The sequence below is a fragment of the Alexandromys fortis genome, unplaced genomic scaffold (assembly GCF_014885135.2).
Source record: "Alexandromys fortis isolate MF-2015 unplaced genomic scaffold, M_Fortis_MF-2015_v1.1 scaffold_54, whole genome shotgun sequence".
Taxonomy (NCBI): Eukaryota; Metazoa; Chordata; class Mammalia; order Rodentia; family Cricetidae; genus Alexandromys; species Alexandromys fortis.
In genome coordinates this window covers 848953-871531 of record NW_026067958.1, presented here as the reverse complement: position 1 = coordinate 871531, position 22579 = coordinate 848953, and the positions used below count along the sequence as shown (strand labels likewise).

Here is a 22579-nt window from a genome sequence, read left to right as displayed (position 1 = left end):
TATTGTATATTGTTACCTAATATTTGCAAGTGTATATGAATCCAGATGTGCACACATGTGTACTCAGGACAGTGGAGGGCAGAGAACAACCTTAGATATTGTTCCTCTGGAGCTGTCTACTTTGTTTTTTGAGAAAAAGACTCTCACTAACCTGGAGCTTGTCAAGTAGGCTGGGCTGGCTAGTTCAGCAAGTCTCAGAGATCTACCTGTATCTTCCATCTAAGTGCTAGAATTAGAAGTGTACACTACCATGCTTGGACTTTTATGTGGTTTGGGGAAAACTCAGGTCCTTATGCTTGCCAAAGAGCACTCTATTGACTGAATTATTTCCTCATCACAAATAATACATATTTTTACTTTAGAAAGAATCATACTTAAAAGTAAAGCTATCACATTTGAAGCTTTAAGGACAAATGATTACACAAATTATGAATATAATATATATAAATATATAAAATATTTACTTAAAGAATACTTCTATTTTTCTACTTAACTAAATAGACAACTTATCAAATCCTGCCTAATAGCAGCATGCTAGGATAACCTGAAGAAATGAAGTAGAGTGGAAAGCATTCTATCAGAAAAAGTATTCTACCAACTAACCTAGGCTCATAGGGGCTCACAGAGACTGAGTTGACAACCAGAGAGGCAGCATGGCACTGACCTAAGCACTACATGAATGTTGCAGTCGGGTAGCTTGGTCCTCCCGTGGGACTTCTAGCAGTGGGAACAGGGTCTGTCTCTGACTCTTTTACTGGATATTGAGAACCTTCTCCTCATATTGGGTCACCTTGCTCAGTCGTAACACATGGGAGATGCTTCGTCTTACTGCAGCTTTATATGCCATGTTCTGTGGATGCTCATGGGAGACCTGCCCTTTCCTAAACAGAAATGGAGAAGTGGATTGGGGTGTGGGAACAGAGAAGAGTGGGGGAGAGAATGGGGGAAGAGGAGGGAGGGCAAACTGCTGGCCAAGATGCAAAATAAATAAATAATAAATAATAAATAAATTCATTTGAAAAAGAAAGAGCACCAATATAGAATATCAAAATAAAAATCTTTGATTAACATAGAGTATCAATACAGAAAAATATTCTATATTGCATAGTTTATTCTTCTTCCAAGATTAAGCAGCCAAAGTCTCTTGAGTCAATGAGCCATGAGTTAATAATTAGCAATTTGATTAACAGTTTTAAAATAACTTCAGGGGGAAAATAGTGCCTTATTCTCTGTGACTTTCACAGGGAGAAGAAAGGGAAGAGTGGAGGTCTCTGACACCTGTTTGAACGTGTGTTAGAATCCTGGTTTAAACTCCAATCAATGATTATCCATTGTAGAATTCTCCCCGTCAATACTTTTCACAGTTATACATTAGTAAATAAGTTAGTCTTATTTGACTATTGTAAAAACTCAAGACTACACCACTTAATGGAAGACTTGGAGTTTTAAAATTGCATACATGAGGGATTAAATGGTTAAAAGCACTTACTACACTTGAGAGATGCCCTGGATTTGGTTCCTAGAACCCTTGTGGTAGTTAATAACCATCTGTTACTCAAGTTCTGAGGGATCAAATCCCCTTCTCTGGCAAACACAGCTTTTGCATGCTCACGCTATACAGTCATACATGCAAGACACTCATACACATAAAGTAATAAATTTTAAAATTGTCCTCACAAGTTTGGGATCAGTTTTTGGCTCTGCTAGCTATGGTGATCTCTAAACGTTAACATAGTTAACACAGAGATATAGTTTTGTGAAAATGGAGACTCTAAAATCTATCTTGGGTGGGCTCTTGTGAGGAATAAATGAGATAATGTAGGTGAAGAACTGGCTTAGCACATTACATAGTAGGTTTACAATAAATATGCTATTTAATATCTCTACCTTTCTTCAAAAGTGCCTGTTAAATGATGAAACACAATCCATAAAGAAAAATCCACCCAGTGTTACACAAGACCTAAGACTCCAGCTTCTTTCCTCAGTAAAAGCCAGAGTGACAGAAGCGAGAGAAGAAATCCTCGCTTTTGAGTGACCAAGTGTTTGTTCTGGAATCAAGAATTTCTTTGCTAGAATTTAACTCTAGTATATTGGCGTTACACAAAGAAAAACTGAGTTTTAAGAAAGGAAATAGTTCTGAACCCCTTGGCTGAGGGCCATGGAGCCAGACACTGAAGAACAGTAAACTTCTGGATGTTTCAGGATTCTATTTCTGACATTCCTTCTTAAAAATTCCTGACTTTAATCCAAATGTCCCACAGTAAGTTTTGCATCTCGTTGCATGAGAATGACAGAAAAGAACTCGCGTGGCATTTGCCTTGTCAATGGTTCTGAAAAGGGAATGTAAAATATTGGAAGTTTAAGTTTGCCGTGCCTAATAAAACACTCGCCTCGTTTATAAAATTTGATTCAGCAATGCTTAGCTTCTCTTGGGCAATCTGCATTCCTCAGAAGCAGCAACAGTGTGTGAGTCAACTCACCATCAGCCTGTCAAGAACAAAGCTGAACACAAGCAATGTCTACAAGATCCCTCCTCAAAGAAAAAATAGCTCATCCTAATTTATTATTTTACTATAAGCAAAGTCTCAGAATTTCCCTTGGGAGGTGAAATTGGCAGAAAATAGGGACAGGCTGCATGTCCAGTTTCTCGGAACTCTAGCCTGAATTTGAGTCCCATTTTTAGCCAATGGGGGAAAGATCTATTTGGGGATAATAGAAAGTTCCAAATGTCATTGCACTCTCCCGACTCTCCATTACTAATAGAGACACAGCACTGGGAATCCTGAGTGTCTTAGATTCTGAGAGATCAGAAAAAACTGTGTAGCTTTGGATGTGTTTTTACCAGGAAAGCATGAATTTATCACCAACTTTCTACCACTGCCAGAGTTCAGGATATATTTTCTCAAGGACTTCAGTAGTTGGGAGCTAAAGCAAAAAAAAAAAAAAAAANAAAAAAAAAAAAAAAAAAAAAAAAAAAAAAAAAAAAAAAAAAAAAAAAAAAAAAAAAAAAAAAAGGCTTGGCTATGAGCCCCCATTAAGCTGTACTCAAGACAGTGTAGTTTTGTCTGCTATGTGTCTGGAACTCTACTTTTAAAGTGTTTCTCCTACTTAAGAAGAGCAAGTTTGAAAACCATGTTAGGGATTCTCTTGCACACTTCACTCATTAATACAGGTTCCTTATCATTATATTTTATAGTGTCATTAAATCTTTCAGACAAACAATATGAGCTCATTTGATATATGATAACAGTGAGGGAATAAGAAAAAGCAGCTGTATGTAATGCTAGATAATCATAGCTATGTAAATCATAATTATTAGAAAATACAAACTCTTGTGTTGTGAGGTGCCTCAATAGCCAAATACACTTGTTTTAAAGTCTGATGGTGTACCTAGGTTCAATCTCTGAAGCCCAGGGTGTAAGGAGAGACTAGACTACCAAACGTTGTCTTGTGATGTTTACTCGTATCTCTCTCTCTCACACATACACACACAATAATGTTAATAATAATATTTTAAATATTTCTGAAAGGACACTCTTTTAGAATTTCAATATTAAGATTGTATATATCTGAGATAAGTGTTTTAATATTTCTGTTAAGTTAAAGTTCTTTTATAAGTTTATATCATAGTCAATATACGGTTACACTAACCTTTCAGTATGAAAATAGTCATCTTTCAATATTACTAACTAATTTGGATCAAAAGACTTTGTTCCCCCACTCACATTTACTATAAAATGGCCAATTTAAGTTTTAAAGAGATATTAATACAAGCATAAATAAACTAAATTTTATGGAAACATTTTTCTAATACATATTAGAAACTGATGCAATGTTACCAATTTATTTTCTTATTAAGAAGTACCTGAGAAATTTGAATTACATATCTAGGTACATTTGAATATCAGATATTACATTGCATATGTTTTTGTGTCCCTGTGTGTGAGTGTAAAATTCAATTCATCTCTTGAGGTTTAAGTTGTAGTTTCAACACTTAGAATGTGAGAAGGTGGGGACTGAGGGCATCCCTCCGTGGTAGAATGCTTGCTCAGCATATACAAGGTCTTGAGTTTGATCCCTGCTGCAAAGTAAAGAAGAATAATTTTTCTTTTTGTGTTTTATACACACACACACACACAAATTTGTGTAATTTGCATGAGTGCATGCATGTTTTCATGTATGTTAACTCTCATAAGTGTATGTGCCTATAGACGTCTGAAATTTTAAAGTTGATGTTGGGTACTCTGCTCGGTCACCCTCCATTTTATTTTCTGAGAGAGGATATCTTGCTGACTCCATAGCTCAATTTTGACAACCCAGCTAGGGAACTCACTTCAGACAATCCCTACTCGTGCCTCCAGGTCCTAGGTCTGCAGGCATGTTGCCACCCTCGCCGGGTTCTACAGAGGTTTGGGATCTGCACTCGGTTCCTCATGCAGCAACCACACACTTCACCCCCACTTGTTTTCCAAGACCCTTCATATGTGATTTTAGAACATAGAAAAGTTGGTTTTCCTTTGGAATCTTTGTTCTGATCTCTTCATTATCCATCTGTGAACTCATCTAAAAGGTTTTGAAGGTTTCTAACAATCCACAAGACTGATTCTTAGCAGATAGATGACCCACAATGCACTGCACATTCCTCCTATATTAAGAAATAATTTTGGTCATAGAGGAGTGTGTTCTTCCATATTTCCTAACTTTATTCTACATCAGTCTGGTTGGGCATATAGAGCATCAAATTATTAAATGCTAATTCTATTTGAGTTTCATGCAACTCATGTTTTCCAATATTCTATGTTTTATTAAAGCTAGTAAAAAGAAGATTTTTAAGAATTTGAGTGTGAAGCAATTTTCCACTTCATAAAATAGCCAATGTCACCTTGTGTTAACATGAATATTCGTAGCTGAGCAGTTACTCTTCAGCTTTGTTTTTTTATTATTGTTTTAAGTTAGCATGCTAGCATACACAGTAATGACTTTCTTTATCGCTTTACATAATTTTTATTTATTTTTACTTGTTCCCCTCTCTATAGAACTCTTCTCGAACCCTTCTTTCCACTAAATCGTCACTGTTTTCACTTATGTCACATGAATTATATTCTGTTACTTTTTCTTCCCTGCCCTTCCCACATCCCCTGAAGACCTCATTTTCCTCAATGACCTGCTTTATGTTTCTGACATCTTTGCATACTTCAGCAAGCTTATCAAAAGCAGATTCAACTTTTCTTTCCAAATTTGGTGTGAACAGACATTATATGTATCAACCAACTTGTTGATTAAATATCTTTTATTTATTTTCAAGATGTCTGTCATAAAAAGTCAGAAAGCAATCTGTTTAGCTGTGTGGGCCATGTAGTCTTTCCCACACGTAAGGTAAATGTGTTGAAACATTGAGTACTGCCTAAATTCTGAGTGCACCAAACATAGAAAACTCAGACAACAGCAAAGAGTGGAGAAGTCAGTCAGAATGTCATTTGGTAGGATGACCATACAATTTATTCTAGGCAAATATTCCAGGTCTGGGACAGAAAGGAAAAAATGGGCGAACAGCAAGAGGGACAAGCTTCAGCCTGGCTTGCTCTGGAAAACCCAGAATGTCTCTTTTGAGAGACAGATATGTGTGATTCTCTCCGTTTGTACAGTGCACTGTCCTCTTGCCTGCAGAGGCCATTTTGTTCGCAATTTCAACAAGCCTAGTTAGCCAAATTTTCTATAAGAAAGCCATCTCTGAATTTACATACATTCTTGGTATCCTTATGACTTTGGGTAGCTCAGCTCATGATTACACAGTACTGATGTCTTCGCCATAGGATTTTGTCCCCCCCAACACTTCATGTGCACAGACTGCATGCTTCAGTTTGTGAGCAGAGGCTGTGGCAAACTGATGCTCCACATCCTGATAAACGTGAAGAAAATGAATCATAGTAAAGTGTAATAGGCATAACTCTCCCCACAAAATGAAGTTTCCATACACTGTTTTTGCAGCATAGGGTTTAAATTGATTATTTCCAAATCCTGTTTTTTCCCCATGAGAATACTATGTGCTTGCTATTTTTACTACTTTGCTTCATCTATGATATTTGTTTTTTACTAAAACTCCTTTTTTGTAACTTCTGCATTTTTCCCAACTATAGTTGAAACAACAACTCTGTGTATTCTCAAAATGCTTTACAATGAGCATGCATCCCAATATGTTTTGGATTATGGCTAGTGTCAGTAGGGTAACAATATCTTCCTCTGAGATTAGGAGGGCACTTAGTCCTCTGTTTGGGATTGCATGAAGAACCTATGCACATACTTGGCGATGTTGTAGGTGCTAAAATTTTAACCCTAGTGTTTATTTGCTTTTCATCTCCCCAAATGTGCACCCTATATTTATTTTTTTAAAATCCCTGCTCTATCAAATACTATTTTTGTGACCTAGGTTCAACTCCTTAATTCTCATTTTCTTAATTTATCAAACAAGTTCTAAGATTGTTCTGTATAGTTCTGAAGACTGAATGGAATAATTAAACTGATAGACAGTAACGACAGGAGGGTTTCAGAAGGTATGTGATTAAGAATACACATAGAGCAAAAGGAAGTTATTATAATTGCTTTAAAATTTTTCTATGTATATGGCATACCTACTCTTCAACCTCCCTGTCCTCTCTGTAGTTTAGCAGGAATAGCAGCAGCAGAAGAAAATCTGAACAATACACAAATAAACCCATGCGCTACTAGAGTGCAGAAGAGGGCTAGATAAATTCTGATTGGGGCACAGGACAGTTCTGAGGTCTTCTCTGCAGGATCACAGGGCACTATATTAGGAATATAAACCTGTGTGCTTCTAAGAGACGGAATCTTCAGAAACTGTTACAGTCGAGGATATGATTTATGGAGAGAATAAAAAGTTCTCTCTTGGCCATGAATTGTCACAGAAAAGAGAAATCAAGAGCTGGAGCCATAGAAGGAAAAGTAGCTTTCTAGAAAAGAGAGAGAAAAAATGAGCCTCATGAATCTCCAGGGTCTCCCAGTCATTTCTGTAAAACTCTAGAAAGGGTACAGAAGAATGCTAATATTTAGTGAACTATTAAACTTCATGTTTTCCCTAAACTGGATTGTAGATTGCTGTGAAATTTCATGAAGATATATACCTTTAAATGAATATCTAGAAGTTTCTAGAGCTACCCGAACTACACCCCACCTCCCCCCCAAAAAACAGAAAACAGTGAAATTTTACATGCCTTGATGAATTGCTAAATTTCATGAAAGTGGGAAGTACTACTCCCTGGCTTGGATTCTCAAAAGAAAGGGAATGAATGCTCCTCACACATGCATTTGTTTGTCTCCACTCTTCACTACAAAAGTGACATGACCAACTGTCTCAGGTCCCTGCTGCTGCGCCTTCTGGTGATGGTCCAGAAACTGCAAGTGTAAGATGAAATAAGCCTGCACTCCCCTGTGTTTTTGCCATTACAACAACAAAAATGGAATAAGGGTTTTGTTACTTTCAAGGATTATAAAATTATCATATTTTAGTTTTGCTGGAGGATACATTTTAATGAAATGTAAAAAAAATTAGAAAATATTATCATTCTTATATTTTATTTAAATATTGAAATATCATCCTGTTCTGTTGCAAATGTCCTTCTACAATGCAACATGAGATTTCCAGCAAAACAAGCACACTGTCAGCAATTCTTGCTACTGTTTTGTTAAGCATCACATCACCCTTTTCAAGAGAACATTGTCAACTTAAGTTTCCTTAGTATTCAATGCTCATGTCTGCTGGTTTAACAGTTGACAGCCACAAACTTTTCTTCAAAACAATGTTTGTCTCCTTGTTCTTTAAAGATTACATTCTTATTCTCATAATTGTTTGGCACCTAGTGTTTATAAAATTAGACACACATAATTTCATTCTTAGACAATTAACTTTGAATTATTCCAGGGGAACTTATTATTTTATTAATGCCAACAAGCTAACAGACTAGAATTTAAATTTATCATTAAAATGTTCTATTTTAAGAAATTCCTTAACTGTTAATTAGGTTGAATTTATTGTAGTATAGTCATCTCAATCATAAACCCATGGGATGTAGCTGCCACAGTTGGTTAACATAAGCAAGACTTTCAAATCATTGGACAGTCTTGAAAAAAAGCTCTTACAAACACACATGATGCTAAATAGCAGTACAGAGTAGAGATTTTTCTCTGTGGTTAGCCAAATGGTGCTCAGATGGAGAGCAAACACAGTGTTTGTCGATTGGAAAATCAAAAACAATTTAAGAGAGTGCCTTGGCATTTTCAGGTGGTACTTGAATATCATCAGATGTCACTCAAGTATCTATTTAAGTCCTAGAAAAAAGGAAATTTTTTTTTCTGTACTCATACCTTTCCCTGCTTCAGACAGAGAAACAATGATCAGAGAAGACAGAAACCAAAATCTACAATATATGCTGGGCATATACAAACACACATTTTTCAACATTACATTTTTTTTTTACTTTAAAGAAGAGAAAATAATCACATACATTATATATCTGAAAGGCTGGCAAATCTAATAGACTCTTCCTAGAAAAAAAAAGATGTAGATGTATAGTCAGAATTAACCTTTTACTTAAGAAATTTAGACTTTTGGAAATAACGTCCTAATACATTTGCATATGCTGTTTTCGCTCAGCCTTGGAAAGATTTGCTGTGTTTCTTGATGGATTCACATGTTACATATACAGTAAAGACTTAAAGTTTGCAAAAAGAAATACAGCGAAATGAATGGTGGTATTTGATGGACTACTACAACCTCTTTCCACAAAGAGAAGTCCTATTACTAGAATGTTAAATATTTTTCTTTTATTTTCTCTGTTCTTGATGATACTTCAAAATGTTTTCATGGAAAATGCCAGCCCCACTGCACTTCTATATCAGCTCATGTTACAGATACCCTCTGGTGAGAGCCTGGTTTAGAAGATATGGAAGACCAGATGAGGCTGTGACTTTCTTGCTTAAAACACAATTCTGTTTAAGACCAATTCACATCAGAATTTATCTGCTCCTCCCCTTCTTTTGCACACACCGATTAACACACTCCTGAGCCCTTGTTCCAATGGCAATGATCTCTCACCTAGGAAGTGAGTTTATACACCCTCTTCTCCAGTCCTTTGCCTGCCTTCTGCCCAGAAAACAAAAGTTATGGTTGTAGGCTTGAACCATGAGCCTCCCTTCATCCTTAGCCATATAAAAAGTATAAAACAAGAGCCCATTCTGACAAGTGAGTTTTCATTCCTCTCTTCTCGTATTCCCATACCCCACCATGCTTGTCTGTTCCTGGTATTGGAGTCTGGACTCTGCTTGTAGCTCACACCAAAATGCTGCCTCTCCATCTGTGTCTGTAAATTGCATTAATAACTTTAAAATAAACTCCTTACTTCCCAGTAATCCATCTCAGTGTCTCTCTTGAACACAACACGCATTGAAACCCTTTACTAAGATTCTTTAAAAACAATTTTTATAAAGCTAAAATAAAATAAAAATTCAATTTAGTACCTATAGGTATTGTCACATTTTATCATGGTTATAATACATTTCTACAAGTACAATGATTCCCTTGGAAAAATGGATGGCCACTTTAGCAGTAATAATTCTGTCACAGTTCAGAACTAAATATGTCCCAATGATTTTTAACTGATTTATTTATTATATGCAAGGTTTGTCCAGAAGAGCTTCTTCCTCTGTTTTGAAATCAAGCTCTTCTTCAAGAACTGCTAATATATATTTTAAAAATTTTTTATTTTTATTTTGCTGTTGCTTGACGGTTTTTTGGTTGAGGCTGTGTCCCATTATGGAGATAGAACAACCTCCCACTCCAGATCTTGTCTCAGTCTCTCAACAACTGGGAATATTAGTGATTGCTATAGTATAGGTTGTTTTCTTATAAAACAGCCTGACAAAAGGCAACTTATGGGTAAAAGGTTAATTTTTGCTCATGATTATAGGTCTGCCACTGTGGGAATTTTAAGGTGGCTGTTACTTGAAGCCACTAGCTGCATCCACAGTCGAGAATATGAATGAGTGGACACAGGCATGCCTCCAGGGGTTAGTTTACCTTTTCTGCTCTTACACAGTTCAGTACCTCAAGCCGAGGGAGTAGTGTCTCTGGCATGTTCTGGGCTTTCCCATATCAGTTAACACAATCAAGACAATCCCACACAGACCTGATCTAGAAAATCCATCATGGAGACTTCTCCCCAGTTGATTATGGATTGTTTCTAGTTGACACCTGGCTAGCAGCAAATAGTCTTGTTTACATAATTTGTTTCTGTAGAAAGGCCTCACTTTCAACTCAGGAATCACTGTTTCATATAACTTTGTAAAGCCATTAAGGTACAGAGAAATGTAATTATATTCTAAAATCAAAAATAAAGTTTGAAAAAACTTAGAAGATTCCTAGTACAAATATATGAAACAAGCATTTCTATCATGGTTTTCTCATACCTCAGGACACCTAAAGATGTTGATTACAAAAGCAGAATCCTTGGGTGTGGACACCCAAAATGTGAGCCTATTTCCACCTTGTCTGAAGGTCAAAGAATTTGAGGTTGCTCCAAATTGTTGACAACTATCAGTGCTACACTCCTGACCCAGAATGTGCTTATTTGGTTCTTTTGACATTAAGAGAACACTTAGAGGTAGATCCACTCCACCCTGAGGAATGGTCAGGAAGTGCTAGAGCTACATTTTAGGAGGTTTGACCTTCGGAGTGACTGCCTTATTTGATCTAGGGTAGCTTCAATGCCTAAACAACAGAATGTTAATGACTTGATATCTCTAAGTGTTGAAGCAGAAACTGTTTTAGTTGTCCTTTGTGTCATGCTAAAGAAGTCTTTTTATTTTTTATTCATCAGTATCTACTCTATACTTTGGATAAAACAAGTCTCTAAAAATCCTCCTGCCCAGTTTTTTCTTTTTCTTAAGAAAACAATCTCTTTTTTTCATTCTACCTACCAATCCCAATTCCCACTCCCTTCCCTCCTCCCATTCTCTCCACCTACCCCACCACCCCACCCTCTCCATCCACTCCTCAGAGACAACAAGGCACATTGCTTTGGGGAAGGTCCGTGTTGCCTTCTTCCCCCTTTTGTATTGGGGTATAATAGTGTATGGAAAATTGAACACGGGCAATTTCGGTATTCACTGGAACTCCCTCCTGATACTATCCTACGTTTCTGTTTTGTTATTTTTATTTGCATTTCTGTATTCTTTACTAACATTTCTGACTTCCAAACCCCTACCGCAGTAAGTCGTATTTTTGTCGAAGCTGGTCTCTGACACTTAGGCTGCAGCCTGGACCACTGAATGTGAACTCCTTACTGGGCAGCACATGGTCCTGCATTTCAACAGCCTCCTGTAGCTATGCTTCTCTAACACTCAGTTGATAAAGGCTGAAAATTGGGGTCATCTGGATTTAATGCATACTAGTATCAAACATAATCTTGGTGACACATTAATTTTACCTTTTTGACTGAAGATTAAAAAGCTTTACTGCTTTGTCCATAATTGTTAATTGTCTGTGTCACTATGCACCCATCCTGACAGTCTAACTTCTTCAAGGCCACACTACACGGCCCCATTCCAGCAGTGCGACGGGTATTTTTTACTCTTTTGGAGAACTCTGAAGTGCTCCCTTCTGGGCTGCCCCTGAAATTTGCCTGGATTAACAGGTACCCTCTGATGTATTATAAAGGCCAGTGCATTTCATAGTGAATACACTACAATTTCGGTCTGTACTGTGTCTCCTGCGGTCTCTAATTGTAGTCATATGAGGAACTTACACATTGTTGTCTACATGTCATTTAAGCTTCATGTGTCTTTGATGCCTTCAATAAAAAGAGACATCAGTTCTTTCCTTTGTGTTCATGTCGACCAAGCAAAGCTTACAATGGGACATTGTGACTGGTGTTTCTTTAAATGCTTTGTTGTATATAATACTCCAGTGAATACATAGCTAAATCATCTTAATGATTCAGTCTACCCATATGCATGGGCGTCTGCATCAGACTTGAGTGTGTGCGGCACTGTGGGGGACCCTGCAACCAGCAGGTCGTGCTCCGCAAAGAGGCTCACATTAGCAGAGTTATTCTTTACTGTTTCCTCTTGCCCTCAATTACAAATAGCAAGAGTTCAACTCATGAATCCAAATAAAAACATCCATACACGATAATGGCTCCCCTCTACAGGAGAGCCTCTTCAGTGACAGATATTGTTGCTAGATTTTCTCTCAGAAGGTTTGTAAGCTCTGCCTCTTTCTTTTCAGCATAACTCACTCTACAAACAACTGAGAAAATGTTTTATTTGAACTTCCAGAGCTATATTTATAAACCATAATAAAACCACTCCTCTCCTTTTCCTTAACTTTTAAAACTCAAAGGATTTTTGTTAGCCTGAGGTACAACCACCACTATACCAAGCCCTCTCTAATATTCTGTGACTACTTTCTCTCCATAACCAGCTCATAATGTTGCCCCTCATTTGGCTTCATTTCCTCAACAATCAGGTTTGAAGCCAGTGTAGACCCTTGCAAGAGCATTTTCTATGAGGTACACTTGGCCTTGGTGCTGCAGCTGGCTCCTGTCAAAGCAAGTTCATTACCCATGGGAAGCCTGCATGGTTCTGAACAGAAGCAGAGGAGGAGTCGAATTGGGTAGGGGAGGGAATGGCAGGAAGGGAGGGGAAGATTCAGTCGGAACGTAAAAAAAAGAAAAAAAAAAACATAACTTAAGTAAAGAAAAAAAAAAGATTAATTCAAGTTCTGTCAATTCACAGAGAGGAAATAAGAAGGAATTTACCTAGAAACCGAGGGCCAAGTGTTTTCATTACATCTTTTCAATCATGAAACTTCTTATGTATACTTGTAATACAAATACTCTTAGACCCTGGGCCAGTCATGGTACACATTTTGTCTTAGTTTTTGCTCCCTCAAAATGGGAATTGATGAAAATAAACAAATCAATTAAAATTATCTTTCTCTCCTTTTTATTAGCAAACTCAATTTGAGAGTTGAGTAATTACTCGCAGCTGTTTATTAGTCTAGGCTAAATGAGTACATGCAAGAAGGAATGGTGGGTTTAAAAAAATCAGGGTGCTATTTGTGTTACTTAATCTAACATGTCTCTTATTTTGTGATTTTCTTTTCATACAAACACTAAAGTCTGGGAAAATAATGCTGAGCAGTAAAGCAATGTTTGGAACTTTACAGGTCTAAGGAGAAAATAATAAAATGTAATGGGGAGATTAACTCAAATAAAAGTACAATGAACCATAGTTAAACCAATTCATGAAACAAATTTTGTTATGGATTTCCCAAAATTGAAACTGAATCTGATATTTTAAATCTGTGCTCCATAATCAACAGAGCAAAAGATAATAACATGCAAAAACACATGCTTGTCAGCGAAGAATACCCTGAATCATACTTCACATTTACAATGCTGTCATCAATATGTAGGAGGTTTTGGAATATTGTGACTCTCCTCTATGCTTTGGTATACCATTTTGAAAAATCTTTTTTTTTCTTGCAGCATCAACTATGCACCCGTTTAAAATTAGCTTGCGTAGCACACCCACCTGTGATGTACAAAGCAGAGTTGATATATTAGCCAGACCCAAAGCTGGAAGTCACACAGATTCAAATTCAGGTTCCAAACTTATCAGAAAGCTAGAAACCCTGAGGAAGTACTTAACCCAAGGACCCTAGCTTCCTCTGCTGCAAATATTCTCTTAATATAATTTATAAACTCTTCAGCATGCATCCTACCTGGCTGAGAAATCTCTTTATAAACGCTAAGAGTAGAAGCATATTTCAACATGTGCATATGGTTTGACTGAAATATTGCTTTTTTGCAAAGTCAGAACATGCATTTCTGCATTGTAAAAAAGTGGTTAATATTAGGTATGCTTCTAGATGAGTCTTCAAAAACCTTCATTTACTTGGATATTGTTTGAGGCAGAAATTCTAATTATCCAGAAATGGTCCGTGCCTGTCATCCTAGTATCTAGAAAGCTGAGGCAGAAGGATGGAGTATTCTAGGCTACCCTGGATTACAGAGCGAGACCCTATTTCAAATAACAAACGAAAAAAAACCCTATCATATACTGATAAGAGCCATCAACTTGTGCTGGTTTCCATCAGATCTTCTGGCTTCAGCACTTGACAGTCTCTTATCCCGAATACTCTTTAATCCCAGAAAAGCCTATACATGATTTAGTCACCCAGAAACTAATCATAATTTATCAATTAGATAATATAATATCAGGGTATTCCTAGGCAATGAAGGTAAAGGAAAATATTATAAATGGTCATTGCCTTTAACACCCCTGCAAAGAATATGAAAAAAATGAAAAAAAAAGCCTTACTCTAATCGTGATGGCTCAGAATGATATTCAACAAACTTGATCTTGTGCTCTGAAGGTGGCTGATCAGTATCTCTCACTAAATTGCTTTGAGCACTTTTCATTTCAGATTTCAGTATCTAAACAGATTTTAATGACTTCTGATATGCATGTGATTGTTACAAAATCTTATCAAAATACACATATAACCACCATTCCTTGATTTACAGCACTCTGAATAAGGAACTCACTTAAAATATGATTTGAAAAATGCTAATGGCCTGCTTGCTTTTTCATTGTTTGAAATTCATTTCCCAAAGGAAGTGGCTGGCACAGCATGTTCAGTTGAGAACAAAACTCTGGTTCTCAATAAACAAGCTAGTTCCAGCTGCAGTACCGCAGTGGTTACTCCAAAGTTAGCCAGTTCGAAATGTTTCCTAAGATTGTCATGAAAATTTTTGCGTTCTCTCTTTACACCTTCAACAACATTGAAGAAGTCCCTTAGCGTGCCCTTAGCAAGACAGAAGTGCTGCAGCAGGGAGCCAGGGAGCCGGCATCTGTCCTCTATGGTAACAAGCCACCGAGGAACACCAGCTGGAGGGAAAAGATGTCTTTCCATAGACTCTGGATGCTTGAGGCTGTAACTCCACCTGGGTGCAAGAATCCTGCTCCTGTTCTTCACTGCAGTGCTGCAGGCACCTTGCATGTACACGATGTGCACAGTGGTTCAGCAAATGACAGTCACTGGCAGAGTGACTTCTTAAGAGTGTTCCACATTTTAGAGCTATGCTCCCTGGGATAGGCACTCTTGATTGCCAATTTCATTGGGTCTAGAACCAACAAACAGACATGCCTCTGGGCTGGCGAGAAAACAGAGGGGTGTTTCCTTTCAGGTTTTGTGGTGAGGTATAGATCCCAGTGTTATTCCTGATGTCACCACCTAACCCAAGCTTCTTTGGCCTTCCATCATAAATAAAGGGCAACTGCTTTTCAGAAACTTTCCAACCTTCAAAATCACACTGGGACTACTGGGCATTCTGTTTTGGGGTCAAGACAACAACTGGCCTCAGATCTTTCAGCATTTAGACAGCCATAGCTGAGCTACCTAGAGCTATACTGTGTAAGCCAATCTAATTTATTCTTTTTTATGATATCAAACAATTCAATCCACCCTCTTCTTCTAGAGAAACCTAATGCATTCTGCTTTGTTCCAGAACCAGGAGGTATTCATTGAACTGATTTCTCCTTGAGTCAGCTCAGTGTCACTAATTCATATAAGATTTTGGTGGAAGTATGTCCAGCCATCATTTCGAGGAACAGCAATCTGCTCTCCAGCCTCACCCTATATCTCTCACCCTGCTCAGTTTCTGTAAAAGTCCTGTGACTGAACAATCTCTTTTACCACTGGAGATAGCCAGTAAATATTTTTGACACCAGTAAAAGTAAGTTTTTAAGTCAATTAGAGCACAAGGTTACCGCCATATACAGGTTCTAATCATAGCAAGGTCAGGCAATGTCAACTTTAGCCTCCATCAGCAACCTTGAGGAAGGACTTTTCAGCTACTGGATAGGAATTATTTTAATAATGTGCATGTGATTACTGAAATACGTTCCAGCTGTGGAAAACATATCTCATGCCATGCTTTCTGTAAAATAGGGGCTGAAATTATCCATTCAAAAGACCCTACAGGGAATTATAAATCTATGTTAGATTTTGGCCTTATAGACGATGGAGGTTCTTAGTCATTTTAAGAATTTGACAAAGAAATATATTGAAATTTCCTTTTCTAAACACAATTGGATTTGCACTTTTGTCTGTCCAACTATGTGTATATGTTCTAAGTTCATATACAACATATACGAACATGCACACACATATTTTCACACCTATACACTCAATACATATATGATCCATACACATGATAAAATTTGTAACTCGGTAGGTATAGGCAACAAGATTTTTTAAAAAATAAAAATCACGTTTATAAATTATTCTTTTACCTTTGAAGTTTACTACACCAACTGCAGTTGAAGCCAATCTGAGAGGATACACAAGGACCACAGCCATTGAACTGCAGACATGCTAAGAAACAGGAGAGAATAGACTCATCAAGACTAGTTGACAGTGTGGAGGGAGAGAGGCTACTTATCCAAAAGTACACCCATCCCTGTACACACCAAGGTCAAAATACGTATGCTTGACAAGCACAATTAAAATTACATACTGAACACAATAATTATAAGCCAACTTACTGTCAAACTTGATGTTTTCCCCCACTTCACTATCTTAAATAACTTACTGGGGAGTGGGGTCATCTCCACAGCTGAAATGTTGGTAATTTTTGACATTTGTAGTTCTACTCGGTGATATTCATAAATTGTTCTTCTTCGAACATCTATAAAAATAACAAGTGAAAGAAAATGAGCTCTGACTACTTCCCCACTTTTCAACAAGAGTATTTTAATAATAAACATAGTAGTGCTACCCATTCCTGAGTCACTTCAGCTTTAATGTAGGATTTCATGTATCAAATCCTTCAAAATATGGAAATCTATCATGAAACCACTAAAGGTGTGTGTGTGTGTGTGTGTGTGTGTGTGTGTGTGTGTGTGTATGTTACAGTTAGCTGGAGGCTTGCTACCTCAGGGAAGTATTTTAAATCTCAACCTACACTTTCCACATCAATGATAACAACATTTCTGGTTCTATATGTACTTGATATAGGGGTTTAGTTTTGTAATTATCAGTCTCTTCGTTGGATGGGCTTTAACTTGAAGCTGTCTTAGGTAAGGAAGCATGTAATTTTCTGTTCATTCTGTCACTTGCTGTTCATGTTAATGAGATTGGAAAATAATCAATAATCAGATTAATTTCTTCTTGTATAATTGATGGAAGCATGCATATTCTCCTTAACGAGTAACAACTGAGGAAGGCAAGCTTCCTTCGTCATTTTAGAAAAACATGATTTCTTGGTATGTTTCCTTGATATAAGGAGTCATAGCATCTTCTTTAGTCTTTAACTTTTGAGAAAAAAGATAATGTCTGCTCATTATTTTCCTCCATCTAAATTGAATAAGTCCTTAATATATTTCTTTCTCATGTGTTTTGCACAATTTAGTTCCAAGAAGTAAAAAAAAAAAACAAAGGTTTAAAATACAAATATTAGGATGAAGGTTCCTAGGTCTTCACAGCAAAGTTTGGAAATGATCCATCATATCAGCTGATTTCTACCATATCACTCCATTGTTCATGTCACATTTTACATTGAAAACCTCAGGCAGTGGAGACGAGTGGGAAGCCCTGGGAGTTAGTTATTGATAGGGTGTATGGACTGATAAACCGTTTTCTATCCCAGTACCCTGGTTCCCTTGATTGCCTAGTGCCCCAACTATTGAGAGGAAATGAATTCAACAAGCCTAAAATAAATGAGAATCATTTTGTTTGGTGACCTGCTGGTTGATGCCAACTTCCAAATGATTGCTTCTGCCGTAATTCAGAGACAACTCTGTTAAACACAAGCCATTAGGAATTTATTCACTGGTTGACCCTGCCAAACCTAGAAGCTTTCATATGGTTTCAGAAATGTATTTAGCTCATATGTCTTCAAGAAAATAAGCCAAATAATGTTAAAATAAATGTTTATTACTTCAATTACTTTCTTATAACTTTTGAAAAACTTAAGAATGACAATAAAACTCATCAGTGAAAGACTGTTATAAATTAGAAAATAAAATAGAATCAACCTTCAGAGAGTAACACCTGGAGAAAAAAGAGATTAAGATGTCCTGGTGATACGATGCAGTGTGCAAATGTTGAACTGTTGGTTTAAGGAATTCTGATCTCCATCAGGTGGGTGAAGAGACTCTGGTCAGCAAGAGCATGATGGCCATGGCTCTGGCAGGCCTTGCTCTTCTCTCCCATTCTCTCTGCATTGCTAAAAACCCTTAAATTATATTCCTAAAGCTAGACACCAAGGTCTATTCCCTTATGTTAGCACTTCCTCCTCCTGAGGCTGACTACCGAGATCCAAGTATTGAGGTCAGCAATTCAAAGCCTCTGTTGGCTCACCTAATTAACATGCTCAACTAAAATGAATGGCACTCATCCTAACATAGGGTTTCCCTTTTCTTTATAAACTGCCATTTTCCTATGGCATAGCTGTCTTCCCTCTATCCAGTGGCAGTCCTTTGTTTTTCTCTGGGGACAAATACCCCTTACCCCTCTCTCTTGTTCCCTTTTCTTCTCCCTAGTCCTCTGTCTCCTGTCTTTGTCTCTTAATCTCTGCCTTCTATCCCTTTTGTGCACATGAATCTTCTTTGTGCCAAGAACTTGGTGTTGGTGTCCCTGAGCCAATACAGGTTCTTTAGTAGGGCCAGTGTGGTCATACAGAACCTCTAAGAATCCTATCCCTCTCCACATCCTCCCTCAGCTGGATTCGCTGGATTCTGCTTCTTTGATAGCCAGTCTTAAAAGCAAATATTCATAAAAGAATATAATGGTAATTGCCTCCATTGTCCTATCCTTGCATTTAATAATATCTTAGTCCATTGAACGGTCAAACATATGCTTTGCTGTCATTTTCTTATTTCTGTTGTCCATGTTTAATGACAGGTTTCAAATGATTATATCTTATTTGTTTTCTAATCCAAATTGGTCCCAGCCCTCAGCACAGGCTACCCAGTACTCTTCAAAGTAAACAGTAGGCTATGCACACCACAAGATTCATTCATTCTCAGCATGAAGATTCAGGGAAAGTAAACAAAAAGTTAAGGAAAAACAGGATACTATTACAGCAGTAACAAGCTTCCCACTCAAAGATGTAGTAACAGACTTAGCTAGTGAGAGTAGCAAACAAAGCATAGAGAAGATCATGTCTTAGCTACAAACCCTTTTTCTAATTCTATTGTAATTCTATGAAACATCAGTCAAATGTTAGCTAAAACAGCAGAAATATGGATGATGATGAAGTGTGTTTACTTTATCTTATGTGCTTCTTTCTAATTCCATCTCTACTTAGCACAAGTTTCCGGACATTGCTCAAGCCTAAAGGTGAGCCTAAGGGTCACATTTCAGCTGTTACTTTCCCATGTGTAAAGAAGATCAGACCAAAGGCTGGCAGGAGGGGGATATAATACTTTCCCCCTCTTCTTTCTCATCGAACTTCCTAGTCTCAATTTGCTTCATTTCCTCAATCCCTTTAGGAATCATCTGCCCAGAGATTTAGAAGCAAGCGTGTAAAAGGAGGACAGAGTGGAGTCTTCACAGACCTGCGACTAACATGGCTCTCCAGGCCCTAGGGTAGCACATCTCCCTACTTCCAAGATTGTGCAATGCACACTTGAAATGCCATTCAATCGAACGCCATGCTATTAAATCTTAAGCCATTAGTTATGTTTTTTTCTTTCAGAGAAAAGAAAAGAAAGCAAAGAAAAAGAAAACAAAAGAAAAGAGAAATAATGGCTTTATTAAGTGGAAATTGGTGGAATGGAGTATGAATTTTTTCTACCTTTAGAATCAAATGTTGAACAAAACAAGCACAGGCCAAAGAGCGGATAATGTTTAGGGATCAGTCATTTAGATGTGTAACTTACACCACAGTGGTACAAACTGTACTGAAAAGGAAGTTTTCAATATCAAAATTCAGTTGGGAGAATTAACATTCTGGCACTATATAAGTGCAGGTGACCAGAACCAGAAAAAACTACAATGCCCCCATAGTAGTAGGAAAGTATAATGAAAACAAATATTTGTTATATAGTACATGAGTTAAGAAATTATTAAAATGAAAGTATAAATTTGAGGCAAATAAAAAAGCAGAAAAGCATAAACAATATAGTATCAGGTCATGATAGCTAAAATAAGTAGTAAAATAATTAAAAAACATAAATTAAAAACAACTCAATTTTAACTGGTGAGCAAACTTGTGCCCATGTTTACGGAGTAAGGCAGCTACAGAGAAGGGTCTGCAAAGAGGAGCTCATTCATTCACTGGCTGAGTGATATAAAAGCATTTTGTGCTGACTCTCACTTGCTTAGATCAATTAATCCTGTCCCAGTGGGCATGCTAGCAAGTGTGCATTGACCAAATGAATGCTCAAATGCCATGCACGTTAATCTTGTGTTAAAGTCCTGACCGTGACTGCTTTGAATAAATATAGAGAATTTAAATAAGTAAAAACTTGTATTTTTTGCATATGTGTGTGGACTCAGATTAAAAGCCAATGAATGTGCAAAAAAATGAAATAGTTTAACCATAATTCTGAAGGAGAATTATCTTCTTTACAGAACCCCTACAAAAGTTCTCAAATGTTTTAAAGTTTGTGAATCAGTGGTTGCTAATAGCCAAAGAATCTTTAGTTTTTCTTTCTCCCTTTTCCTTCCTTCCTTCCTTCCTTCCTTCCTTCCTTCCTTCCTTCCTTCCTTCCTTCCTTCCTTCCTTCCTTCCTTCTGTCTCTTTCTTTCTTTCAATTCACCTCAGCAGAGTATGAGGTGGGTTAGTGCATGAACACTTGCTCAATTCACAAAAGATGAGTTTGAGTCCCCACCACTCAGCAGAAGACTGGGCATTACTCCTAGATAGGCTTGGGGGGTGCGAGGGGGAGGAAGTGGTAAGTGCAGATAGGCAAATCCTCTGAGTTCTGAGTCAACCATCCATTAGAAAATGCAAAGCTTCCTGTTCAGTGTAGACTCTCTCTCAAGGTATTAAATCAGAGAATGACAGAAGACCCTCAAAGCCTTGCACTGTTCTGGTCTCTGTATGAGCACACAGGGATGTGCCACCAGCACACTCTCTTCTACCACAGACACAGAAACACACACATATACAACACATATACACAAACATACACACACAGGCACATGCACACACGGCACAGATAAATATTTTCTCACAAACACATACAATAGAGAGACAGATAGACATGTGCAGACATACACACTCTTTTTCATGCATACATATACACATACATAGATATTCTCTTGCACACACACACTCACACACCACTATCTATACACATTTAAAAAAATCCAGTCAGGAACAACCAAATAAAGTATGTTAATAAGGTATGAATTAAAGTGAAATATAATTTTGCACACTGCTCTTTAATAAGTTGGTATTTTACAAAGAAGCTAATAGTTCTTTATTTATCCTTTCACTGAGCCTGTGGTGAGCTAGTTCAGGCTTGAGAATCAAAACAGCAAGTAAATAGTGCTGTAAAGGGAAGCAATTTTACATTCTGCAGAATGAATAACTTTGAAGGGCTTTGCAGTTAGAGAGGATGGAGATCAGCGTGCACCGTTCACTGGAGATTTCTAGACTGATTTGGCCTAAATGAACGACAGGACTGATGACTCTGAAATAATAAACTAGGCTTGTCTAGAAGCATTGAAATGGATTCTATGAAATAATTTTTAAAAAATTTACATGATTATTTGTGTTTTAATCTCACATTAAAAGTTGTAATTGCTAAATTAGAATGTACCCTACCATCAAATAAAAATTGCAAGTTGCTATTATTATAGTGGTTATATTTCAAATTTACTGTTGAATAAGTGCACTTATGGTGAAATTTATTATTAATCATATTTAACTCTAACAATATTTTAAAAGTACTTGACATTCAACATTTTATTTAAATATATATGTACAACGTCTACTCTTGCCTTGTCTAGTATGGCAGCCAATGGTTACATGCTGTTCTTGAACTTAAAATTAATTAAATGTAGTTTAAAATTTAATGTCTAAGGTTAGGTTGCCACAATAGAAGTGAATCTTTGCCACATTTGGCTAGCAAGGTCATGTTTAAGTGCCACCCTGATGAGCAAGACAGGAATGATCCTAGGTTAGTGTGCTGTTCTGTTATAACTTCTTTGAAAATTAAAGTTACAGCTAATTTTAACATTAAATGAATTTAAGTCCCTTGTGAAAATATATTAAGTCTCATTATTGGGAGAAACCTTGTGTGGAATATGAATCCTTTGCTTTGGTTACTGCTTTTCTCTCTGAGTGTATTTTGAGAATAAATAATTATTAGACCAGGTAATGGGTAATTTCTTTCCTTTCGTAGTTATGTGAATTTTCCCTTCAGTGATTGGTCGTAGATGTTACTTCTCATATTAACATCTGTAATGACATTTGTTTGTTTCTCTCTCCTCCAACTTTAGTAACATAGCTCTGCTTGTGTTTACCAAGGTTGTTTGATTCTT

At 37.0% G+C, this 22579-nt stretch overlaps 1 protein-coding gene across 1 annotated transcript in view; it reads right to left on the bottom strand.

Annotated features, from left to right (window-relative positions):
- The window catches only part of Plxdc2 (plexin domain containing 2), a 403081-nt gene that overhangs the window by 70357 nt on the left and 310145 nt on the right, over nt 1-22579 (bottom strand). Inside the window, exons 8-9 of the mRNA XM_050152598.1 lie at nt 16674-16769; nt 16375-16456 (exon numbers count right to left, since the gene is read on the bottom strand). Coding sequence (XP_050008555.1) covers nt 16375-16456; nt 16674-16769 — 178 coding nt within the window. The remainder of the gene's footprint in view (nt 1-16374; nt 16457-16673; nt 16770-22579) is intronic.